This window comes from Chelonoidis abingdonii, chromosome 3, assembly GCF_003597395.2.
Source record: "Chelonoidis abingdonii isolate Lonesome George chromosome 3, CheloAbing_2.0, whole genome shotgun sequence".
NCBI classification, from domain to species: domain Eukaryota; kingdom Metazoa; phylum Chordata; order Testudines; family Testudinidae; genus Chelonoidis; species Chelonoidis abingdonii.
In genome coordinates this window covers 47,467,689-47,479,710 of record NC_133771.1, presented here as the reverse complement: position 1 = coordinate 47,479,710, position 12,022 = coordinate 47,467,689, and the positions used below count along the sequence as shown (strand labels likewise).

General features: G+C 39.5%; 1 protein-coding gene and 1 long non-coding RNA gene across 2 annotated transcripts in view; both read right to left on the bottom strand.

The window, feature by feature from the left end:
• Positions 1-12,022, bottom strand: part of LOC116828338 (elongin-A-like) — a 40,427-nt gene that overhangs the window by 23,393 nt on the left and 5,012 nt on the right. Inside the window, exon 2 of the mRNA XM_032786474.2 lies at positions 1,510-1,566. Coding sequence (XP_032642365.1) covers positions 1,510-1,566 — 57 coding nt within the window. The remainder of the gene's footprint in view (positions 1-1,509; positions 1,567-12,022) is intronic.
• On the bottom strand, positions 11,350-11,667 carry LOC142046476 (uncharacterized). The gene is made up of 2 exons (XR_012655424.1): positions 11,618-11,667; positions 11,350-11,584 (listed from the first exon to the last, which is right to left on the bottom strand). It is a non-coding gene; the product is annotated as an uncharacterized LOC142046476 (long non-coding RNA).

Below are 12,022 nucleotides of genomic sequence, written 5' to 3'. Positions count from 1 at the left end.
TCCTGAGGTCCCTTCCAACCCTGATATTCTATGATTCTAAGATATTCCTGCGGTATCTGCAAATAAGAGTTGTACATGTGCTTTTCCTGCACAACCAGTTGTCCATGTGGCTGTTCAGGAAAAAAAAAGTCACTTAATGCAGAGAGGGCTTCAGTGACATCATTCAATACTTTTCAGCAATGCTTCCTAGATGTATGATGGTTCTCAGTTTGCTTGAAATTCATACAAGAGAAGCTCTAGCTTTTCCAAGGATTAATGTTTGAAACATCTCATGATATAATAAAAGTACAATAAAATTATACAGAATCCTTAATTATAACTGCAGCAAAGAATCCTGTGGCACCTTATAGACTAACAGACGTTTTGGAGCATGAGCTTTTGTGGGTGAATACTTCGTCAGATGCATGTAGTCTAATTATAACCATCACCTTTTTCTCCACTTCACTTAAAGGATCACAAATGGCCTGTCACATTATTATGAACAATGGCAGAACTTCAGTTAAATAAATATTCCACAGTGATTTCTGATTTTAAAATATCTAATCACTATGTGAAGGGGATTACTTCATTCAGCACTGAAGTGCAGCAACACTGTATACTCAAGTATGACACAGAGTGAAGAATACCATATTCACATAGAACTAAAACTCACTTTAAGCATGCAGAATGCCATTATGAGATTTAGAAGTTGGCCAGGATACCCAAGAGACTACATTTCCTCTCGTGAAAAATATCTGGGCATCTTCACAGTCCACAAGTGGTTAGGACCTTGCTATGCTGCACTCCCTAACACCAAGATGGAGAACTGGTTCACTAATGACTGCAAAGAAGAAAAATGCCACCTCCTAAATACCAAAAGTATGACCAATAATGCAAAGGCATACCTTGGAAGTTTCCCATATACATACTGACACTGCTTATCACAGAAAATTTGATAAGATGTGGCCTGTTGTGAAAAATAAAAATACTAGCAGAACCAAGAGCATCATCAACCTATGACTACTAGGATGCTTGTTCTAACTGCAGAATCACAATTAAAAAGGGATTGTGTGTTCCTTGGAGGAATGGAAGAATAATCACTGATCTAAAATATAAATTGGTCATGTTTGTTTCATCTTAGGTACAGAATCAAAGCACCAGCACATGTAAATATAAAATATAATTGTGTGAATACACAAACTTACTCCATATTTACGAAAAGGTCATTGCACTTGGAGGAAAGCCTAACCAGCACGAGATTCTGTTCTGTGCATGTTCAGTAGAAGAGGCCCATATTGTCACTATCTGCCATATTACCATATTTGCTGGGTGAGGCGAAGTGCCTCTGGATGGTTTTTGGGAAGAGACTCCATGGTCCCATATAAAACTTTTTATATTAAAAATGAATAGGGATTAGGATTCAGGATTGCAAGGTGCAGCAACTTTCCTGGCTTCTATGACTGCAAAACACTGAAGATGCCACATATAACTTCATAGATGAAGGCTTACACCATACAATTTGTCACTTACCACTAGAATGTCCAGTGAAATATCCAAATCCTGAAGTCCCTTAAGTGCTTTTATAATCTGGAAGAAAACATTAGGTCAGTCTACAAGTATCATTTAATTGAATTTTACCCTACTATTCTTACCCTCTCCTTGTAACAGATGCCACTTGAGAAGTTAGGATAGGAATTCTTCATCTTCAATTGATACTTAGCAATCTTAATGTGTTTATTACATTGGAAGTACACATACTAACTCTGGAAAAATAAAAGCAACGCTATGCTCCCAAGCATATATGAGAATATGGAAGAGAATTTCAGATTAAATATCTCTTCCATTTATTTCCTTCGTTTTGTGTTTCTGACATTCTGATCTTCTTGAAGGGGCATATTTGATCTTGGTTGAGTAACTTCTGTTGGACTGAGAGCTTGTAATCAATAGGCCAGAACTATTAACTCTATTCTGTTGCCCCTTGAGTAATCTTTCCAACCAAGGACAAGTTTAGCTGTACAGCTCCATAGAGGTATTTCAGCTGCACCCTCCAATTTAGAAGGTGTAGCAGAAGGCCAGTAAATATCAGTGGCATCATGTAGAAATGAGGCCAAACAAGATCCTACAATAGAGACTATTTGCATATTCCATCACCACACCTGGCTTGGAGATCTCCAGTCATTGATACAGAGCGTGTCCTATGCCAGAGTAGTCAATTTCCCACTAGATCTCCCCATACACAAATTACTGACCCTTCCTCAGTTAGACAGGGGGCACAAAATTACAAAACTCCCATTTAATTCAAAGGGAATGCAGCCTGAGTTAAAGGTAGGCTAAGGCTCCAAGTTTTTATTCGTCAGTACTGTTTCTTTTTAGGAAAAGGGAGAGCCACTGTTATTCTGTTTCACGTGCCTATAAGATATCAGCCATGTTCGGAATCCAAAAATTTTTTATCTTTGGCAAGGAAAACAAGGAAAAAGCATGTTTTATTTAGACTTTCAAAAAGAACAAAAAAAACTTATTTTAAGCAATTTGATAATACAACACACAAAAGTATCACTCTCAGTGTCACTTTGCTACCCATAACCATACTTCAAAAACAACCTCCCTGCCCTTCCCTTTCCCAAAGGCCTTTTTTCTTGTACTATATTATACCTATGAGGAAAGAATTAATGATAGGCTCTAAGCACAGCTTCAGATCTATGCTTTTAACTCATCCAAAGTTTGGGAGTATTTGTGGAATCCTTTTAGTCATTCCCATCTCTATGAGCAACAGATTACAAGAGGATTTTGCCAGGAATGTGCACAGATCATGAGGTAAGGTTCAGAACCTGTTGGTAGTAGCAGACAGTTCTATGTGAACTACAGATTAGTTGACATTTATAATTTTTAAAAAGTGACTACTCAAACCCTCTTGTACCAGGTGGAAGAGGTGCAGGAATTGTTTGATTAAATAGATTTAAAGGGACACAACTTGAAAAAAAAAAAAAAAAAAAAAAATCACATTTTATGGGCTTTTTAGCTATTCTTGTTAGAAGTACCAGAAAAATCAGTATACATACAAAACTAGCAAAAAATATTGTCTGTTTTTTCCCCCCTTTTGATTTTACTTTATGCATAGTCAGTTTCACTGCATCTCTTGTACACTGTCAGTCTCGCTGTTTGCATGGATCTTTTATGCAGTAAAAAGGGGGAACACATTTAAAAATCAAATAAGTACACTTGCAAAACCACATGAATTGGTAGGGGGACTCAGAGTGGCACAGTAGCTGAAGTTACTTTACACTTAAAAAAAGACTTGATTTTAAGATTAGCGTCCCTTTAAAGGATTATAAATTTCCTGTATGTGCTTTTGCAGCAATTGTAGAATTAATCTGAAGTTTTAATTAAATTAAATAATTAAAAATAAGGCTTCCAGGAGCCAACAGAAGCAGCATCATATATAAAGGACTAAGGCCACGTCTACACTACGCGATATCGAATTAGCTAAAAATCTGTTTCATAAAACTGATATTATAAATTCGATTTCACGTGGCCACACTAGGCACAGTAATTCGGCGTTGTGCGTCCATGGTCCGAGGCTAGCGTCGATTTCTGAAGCGTTGCATTGTGGGCTATTCCATAGTTCCACAGTTTCCGCCTTGGTTCTGGGTTGAATCATTTTGTCCTGGGGTGGTTCTGGGAATGTCGGTCAGTTCATTTCCTTCTTCCGGGAAAACAGCTGACATCCTTTCGCGCTGTTTTTTCTGGATTGCCCGGCAGGAGGCCTAGCAGCACATGGAGCGTCAGTTTTATTTTCCGGCACCCGTATGTGTTCTGGGTGCGCAGAAGAGCCCCGTACTCCGCGTTAACGCAGTTCATTTGCTTCATGCATATGCAGAGTGTGTTACCGAGTGTTCGTTGTGCAGTCTTACTGGAGAATCGGCAATGAGTGACAGTTCTTCTTTTCCTCTGTACGTTGTGTTCATGAGTGACCTGGCTGAGATCGGCGGGGAGGGGGGGGGGGGGGCCGAAGACTGGGAATGACTCGAGTCATCCTCCTTTATAGGTTTTATAAAATAGATTCAGTCTGCGTAGATAGGGGCAGTTGTATGAGGGACCAGTGTATCAGAGCACGCTGGCTCGTGTCAGTATTACAGGGGGTGCCCTGCAACAACCCACACGTTTGCTTATCTCCCAACTTCCTGGGCTACGTGGCAGTGTCCCACCCCATTTGTGTTCTTTGAAGTTATAAAGATGCCGCAGGATAAGAACGGATTGTTGTGAGATAAAATGAGGGGGGAGGCAGCTCCAGGCTATGACGTCAGGCAGGAACATAAGCCGGTGCGGGGGAGAGGAGGCCGCATGCTGGTGCTCATGACAGTAGCGCAGTACGATCTTTTTCTTTAAGGAAAGGAGGGGCTGTTGGAAGCTCAGCCCGTTGCTTGATGAGACGGTTACTGCGTTCTGTCCTATCTAGCTGTTTTTCCAGGCGCCCATTATTCAGTTAAAGCATTGGGCATAGGGTTATTGAGGACAGTGTAACAGTCCTACTCGCATCTGCCACCAGAGAGGGGAGAGGACGCGCAATAATTCTTTTCATCTGCCAGCCATCGCGTCTACCGAGAATTTCAGTACAATAGCGGTTGACTTTGAGAAGGTCAAGAATGATTCTTTCCTTTTCTTTCACGTGGTGGAGAGGGGGAAGAACTGAGAGGCTTCTGAACAGCCAGACATGCTGTTTGAACTAAGGAATTTGAGCTAGCCAAGAATGGCAAATACTTTTAGAGACTGCTGTGACTGATGGGATAGCTGGAGTTACTCAGTACCCTCCCTCTGATCGTCCATTGGAGTCTCTGGTTCCCATTATTAGCTTGTACCGCAGCACTGTGTGGTGGAGATTTTCCGAACGCTTGGCATTTCATTGTCTTGTAACGAGCTTTGATTAGAACCAGTTTGTCTCCAATCACGCATCAGATCCGTATCTTCCCGTGAAAGTCCATGCTGGAGCTATTTCTTGGTTTGGGACTGCATTGCATGCCGTGCTGATCAGCTCACGCTGGGGCAAACAGGAAACGTATTCAAAGTTCACGGGGCTTTTCCTGTTTTACCTGCAGTTGCATCCGATTAGATTGCTGTTCAGGCGGTCAGTAGTGACTGTTGGGATACCGCCGGAGGCCATACGTCGACTTTCCGTCCACTTTACCCTAATCCGATATGTTTTATTGTTTTGCGTTATCTTTGTCTGGGGTACAGAAATCGATATAAAGTGCTCTTTATATTGATATAAAGAGCGTTGTAGTGTGGACGGGTACAGCGTTAAATCGATTTAACGCTGTTTAAATCGATTTAAACACGTAGTGTAGACCAGGCCTAATTTGTGTAAGTAGTTTGCATCCCAAAAGGTAACAGTGGTATTTTTCCTGATGACACCCTGCCCTAGTGCCTGGCTTGGTTACCAGTTACTTAGTAGAAACAGATCACACACAGTTAAACTTAGATTAGTTCTCTCCTTCCTAAGTAACCCATCAGAAAAATCTGATGCAAATGGGTACAAAAGGAAGACATTTGTTCATAGGTCTTCAGTCAAAATTATTAGAAACCAAGTTAAATATATATATTGTTTCTATAATCAGCATATAAAAAGAAATTGGATAGCACCACTATTTCTTTTTAATTTATGTTAAAAGTCAAAAGAAGTCTCAGACATTTAGCCATATAGGATGACTGGATACCCACATAAACTGAAGACCTTTCCTTTGCAAAGTCTGAGGAATAAACTCTAGAGTCAAACCTAGAGTCATGGTAAAATTAGTTAAAATGTTTTGATCATTAAGAACAGAACAGGAAGAGACAATTTAAAGACAGTTCAACTTTTTATAGACGTCTGAAAGGTAATTCAGCTTTGTGAATTAACTTATCATGAAGGATCCACAGTAAGATTTCAGGGAGTACTTGTTTTATTACAGGCAACATCAATATCAAATCTATTGGACACACCACATCAAAACCAGCAGACCAGTGTATCACAAGTGCATATAGACAAAAAACAATTCTCATATTTTGAAAGGAGATTTAAAACTTCTCATCCCAAAGAGTTACTATACCAGGGCTGCAATATCAATTTTCCTTTCTTGAAATATGATACATTTAGGAAGTCAACACAAGAACCAACCAATTGCATTAGAAAAAATATAAAATAAAAGAATAAATCAGATTCCCTGACAATCCTTTTTATGGAAAGCATCTCCTGTTCTCTAGAAAGCCTGGGACGGATGAGTTTGCAGTGAGATCAGTCACTATGTATGGGAATGCCAGAGGACAGACAGCTCCATTTACTTTGTACTATAAATGGGCAACGTAAATGCCAGCAGCTAGTCTAGCAATACGAAAAAAAATGGCTGACCTCACAATTCAATACAAGAGAGAGTGCAAAGCCTGAACAGTGACAGCAACACACACGGATGCAGCCGTTCCCCATCTCTTTATGAGCCATCAAACTTTCATACAGGTATGATCAAAAAAGAAAATGTAGCTTATTGAACAAAACTGTAGCAAATTTCTTCAGATGACAGCTCAGAAACTATCTAATTTGCCAGACAGCTTTTATTTCAGCTTTTTCTTAAAAATCTGATTTTTACTTAAGTAACCATGATCCAATGTCTATCAACATATGGCCTTTGCTAAAATTAGAGCATACAACAAGGCATAATAAAAATACATTTAAACTTTTCATCTGACAGCCTCAGAGCTCTCCACAAACATGAATTTAGTTCCAGAATACTCCTTTGGTATTTCTTTAAGGCAGAGAAATTAAGTAACTTGCCCAATATCTCAGTTATTAGCACCTCTTCAAATAAAATCTGAAGGTCCCAGTTTCTCTGCTTTGCTCTGACAGCTATGAGAATGCAAATTATGGCCCTTCTAACTATACTTTGCTCATTGGACTGTACTCAAAAATTGATGTAGTTTTTCCCATATTTTATTCCACAGAACAATGTTAGTCCCTCCACTGTTTTGTTATAAAATAGCTTAAAGGTTTTATCTTTACAAAGTGTCATTAGCTACATTCTTATGGAAAGTCCCATACAATTTAATAGGGATCTACAGAAATTCTTTTTAAAAAAAAAACTATAGACAGTAAATAAAACTATTTTTTTATTGATGTATAGAAGATAGGCTATTCCATTATTATCTGTATTATGGAAGCACCAGAGGCACAAAACCAAGATGGTGGTCTCACTATACAGTGCCTAGAGCAATCACACAGTAAGGGATAGGGGATAAAATAAGATAAGGGATAAGATCTAAGAATTTAACTAGTGAAGACAAAGGGAAGGACAAAGGGTTGAGACATATGGACAAATGACGGTTGGCAAAAGTCATGCTAGTTCCATGATTTGCTTTCTGGTTTTGTGACATGTTTTTTAAATGAATTATAGAATCAGAGATAGAATAACTGGGGAAAGCGGGAGGAGGAGGTGTTAGTGAAAGCAACAGTGAGAAAGGAAGGTGAAAAGGACATTGGATGTGTGGAGAAGAGAGGCAAGAAGAAAAGATGGAGAGGAGCATGAAGGACAAGGACAGCAGAGAGGCAGTAGGGAAGAAGAGGTGGGAACAAACAACCAGCTAGCAAATAGAAAATAATGTTCAGAGTCTAAACTGAAAGCACAGGGATGACAACACCAGCATCCAAAGTGCTGTAATGGTCCAGGAGTGAGGTGGGCATCTCTTACTGGAACACTATGGCTATTGAATTCTCCCTAGCTCCTGGGCTTGTCTACTCCCCAGCGGGTGGTGCTTTTTCTATTCCCCTTATGTAAGCCCACGTGACTCAAGGAGGCTGGATGGGGACTAGTGCTTCAGGGTCCCCCAGTCTAGTCTGTTCAAGGGAGGCCCTGACTCCACCTCTCATCTATCCCTAGGGCTGATGGTGCCCATGGCCCTGCACAAAAAAAGAAGTCTCTAGCTCCTACAGTTGGCTCCACCATCAGAAACTACTCATTGTATCCTCCCTCAGCCCAAGGGAGCTCCTTGGGGACTGGTACCCCTGGACAGGTTGTGCCTCACTATGATCTGGGGGTGGTATGAGCAATGGTGGATCCTTGATAGTTTATAGGATTTTTCAGAAAGGATAGGATGCTAGTTTTTAAATAAACTCAGATTGTTGTGCATCAAGCATGAATTCTTCATTTGGGTTTGAGATTAACTTCAATTGTTCTGCACCTCAGATGAGACACCTGACAAGCACCAAATATTAACAAAACAGCTCTGTAAGGACAAGGTGATGGTTGCTGTTACAGTGAGGGTGAAGTTGAAAACTGCAACTTAGACTCTTCTAAAGATGTTTTAGTGTCCTTATAGGCTATACCATTATACCCTTCCCTTCAAATATGTCTGCTTGCATTATGTGTAAAACTTTAACAATTACCAGAGAGTTTGAAGACAGAAGGGACTATTATAATAATTTAATCTCATATGCTGCATAACGCAGGCCCTAGAATTCCTATATCAAGCCCATAACTTCTGGCTAAACTAGAGCATCCCTTTTAGAAGACATTGATTTAAAGACTTCAAGCGATGGACAAACCACCACATTCCTAGGTAAATTGCTCCAACTGTTTAGTGCCCTTTACCAAAAATAATTGTGCCTTACTTTTTGCCTGAACTTGCCTAGCTTCAGCTTTTAGCCACTGGATTTCACTGTGCCTTTTCCTTAAGAGATCAAAGAACCCGCTACTATCAAATCTTTTTCCCATGCAGGTACCTCCAGACTGTGATCAAGTCACCTCTTAATCTTCTTTGAGCTTCTTTAATCTCACATTAAAATAGGTTTCCAGACATCACATCATTCCTGCAGCTCTTTTCTGAATCCTTTCCAGTCTGTCAGCATCATTTTGTAACTGTAGCCCCCCAGAACTAGACACTATCTCACCAACACCATACACAGTGGTGATAACATAGCTCTACATCTACTGCTTACACAGCCAAGGACAGCATTTGCTCTATAAACCACCACATTGCATCTTCATCTCACGATCAACTGGCTATTCACCATAAACCAGGGGTAGGCAACCTATGGCACGTGTGCCGAAGGTGGCACGCAAGCTGATTTTCAGTGGCACTCACGCTGCCCGGATCCTGGCCACTGGTCCAGAGGGCTCTGTATTTTAATTTAATTTTAAATGAAGCATCTTAAACATTTTAAAAACTTTATTTACTTTACATACAACAATAGTTTACTTATATATTATGACTTACAGAAAGAGACCTTCTAAAAATGTTCAAATGTATTACTGGCACGTGAAACCTTAAATTAGAATAAATAAATGAAGACTCAACACACCACTTCTGAAAGGTTGCCAACTCCTGCCATAAACCCTACATCTTTTTCTGATGAACTGCTTTCCAAAATACAGTCCCCTTTGCCCCACTTAAAGTGTAGCCTATACTCATGGTTCCTAGATGTAACCTTGCATTTAGCTGCATTAACATGTGTGTTGTTCAAGTGAGCTCAGCTTACCATGGGTTAAAGATCGCTCTCTAGAACAGCACTGTTGTCATTTACCCGTTCCAATTTTTGGATTATCTGCAATTTTTATCAGCTATGTTTTTATGTTATCTTCCAGATCAACAAATTCTGAATAGCATCAGCCCAAGAACAGATCCTTGGCACCTCCATTAAAAACACTCACTTTGAATGAGGATTCCCTATTTATAATTACTTCTATAGATTTAACATGCAGTTTTTAAGCCATTGAATATGTGCTGCATTGATTTTGTACAGGGCTAATTTAATTATCAGAGTGTTGTGTAGTAATAAATCAAATGCCTTAAAGAAGTCTAATTATACTATGTCACTGTTGCATTTGCCACCAAATTTATAATCTCATGAAAAAAACTAAGTTTGACAAGATCCATTTTCCATAAAAACATTTTGATTGCCAGAATTATGCTTCCATCCTTTAAGTCTTTACTGATTACATCCCACATAAGCCATTCCACTATTTTGCAGAGGAAAAATGACCAGCTGATTGACCTACATTTGCTTGGGTCATCATCATCTTACCCATTTTATGAACTGGCACAACATTAGCTTGGTTAAACAGCTAAATCAATCACAAAGCTCCTCGGACAATTCTTTTATTACACTGCTCTACAGCCAAAATGCTTCTGAAATAAATGTAGTCAAACTTTACTAATTCTGGGTCACTGAGAACAAAAATGATGCTTAAAGTTGTTGATTGGCTCTAGTCTAGCTGTTGGGCTCCAGACTACAGCAGTGGAATCTCCTGGCAGGTGATGTTAGGGTTTCCATGTTCCGTGACCGTCAAAAGGATCTTGTCCCATTCTTCTTCATGGAAGGTGATCTTGTAGCCTGCAACAACATCGATGGTGTGATGGCAGCCCTCAACATCGTTCACGATCCAGATGAGTGGAGACTGTTCATTGATTCATCGAAGACGAGTCCTAAAGCTGTTTTGCTGCATAATGGCAATGTTTTGCCATCAATTCCAGTTGGTCATGCAGTCCATATGAAGGAAACCTATGACAACATGAAACAACTTTTGAGGTGCATAAACTATGACCAACATCAGTGGCAGCTTTGTGGCGATTTGAAGGTTGTTGCTCTCTTGCTTGGTCTGCAGACTGGATACACAAAGTACTGCTGTTTTCTCTGCGAATGGGATAGTCGTGCAAGAGATTCCCACTACATCAAGAAAGATTGGCCACTCCGACAGTCATTGGAGCCTGGGAGGAAAAGTGTTCAGCATCCACCACTTGTTGAATCAAGGAAGATTTTGTTACCACCCTTACACATCAAGCTGGGTCTGATGAAGAACTTTGTCAAGGCCATTGACAAAACACAAGCAGCTTTCAAGTACCTCCGTGGAAAATTTCCAAGGTTAAGTGAAGCTAAGATAAAGGAAGGTGTCTTTGTTGGTCCTCAGATTCGTGAACTTCTTCAAGATGATGCATTTGACCATGCACTGCGTGGCAAGGAAAAGACGGCATGGAAAGCCTTCCAGTTAGTGGCAATAAATTTTCTCGGAAACAACAAGGCAGACAACTACAGGTTGTTGGTGGAAAACCTCCTCAAGGCATACAAAAGCCTTGGTTGCAACATGTCACTAAAGATACATTTTTTGCACTCTCATCTAGATTTTTTTCCACCGAACTGCGGAGCAGTGAGCGACGAGCACGGCGAGTGATTTCACCAGGACATTGCAGCAATGGAGCAACACTATCAGGGCAAATGGAGCCCATCAATGCTTGCAGACTATTGCTGGACAGTGACAAGAGATGCTCCATTTAATGAATACAAGAGACAAGCCAAGAAGCGCCGAGTAGACACTGAATAGGACTAAACTATGTACATAATAGTTTTTTGCCTTTTGTTTCATAATAAATTTTATTTATATAACCCTTTTGCTGATTTTTAAAGTGTTACATAAACAGGACAGGTGAAATATTATCATGTAAAGCAACCATAAACACATGAAAAGACCTAGGTTTACAATTTATGATTAAAACTCTACTATCTACACAATATACATAGACATAAAATGTAAAAACTTAAATATCTTAGAAACAGTAGCCAATCAGTTGTTTTAATTGTCATATTTGACTTCAGCACATCAAAATACATAATAAATACCACATTTTTATCTCTGAAGCAGACGACTTCTCAAAAATTGTAGACCAGTGTTACTCCTGGATGCAAGTTACTCAGTCCTACAGATATGAAAGTGTTTACTTCTAGCAACTTCTGTCAGAATAGAAAATATTTGATTATCACTGTGAGCTGTGATAGTCTTCCAGCTTCTTCCCAAACACACAGAACAGATATTTGTTGAACTCATTTGCTTTCCTTACGCATCATTATTGATAATTTTACCATCCCTATCTAATAACAGATCTAAAACATTGCAAGAGTTTCTTTTGTGCCTCATTTTAAAAATTCCTTCTTTAATCCTACTGGCCATATTTTTAATTGATATTTTTAGCTTCCCTCAGCAACTGACTGCATTTAATAACTGCTAGTTTATAGCCATTGCAATCAACT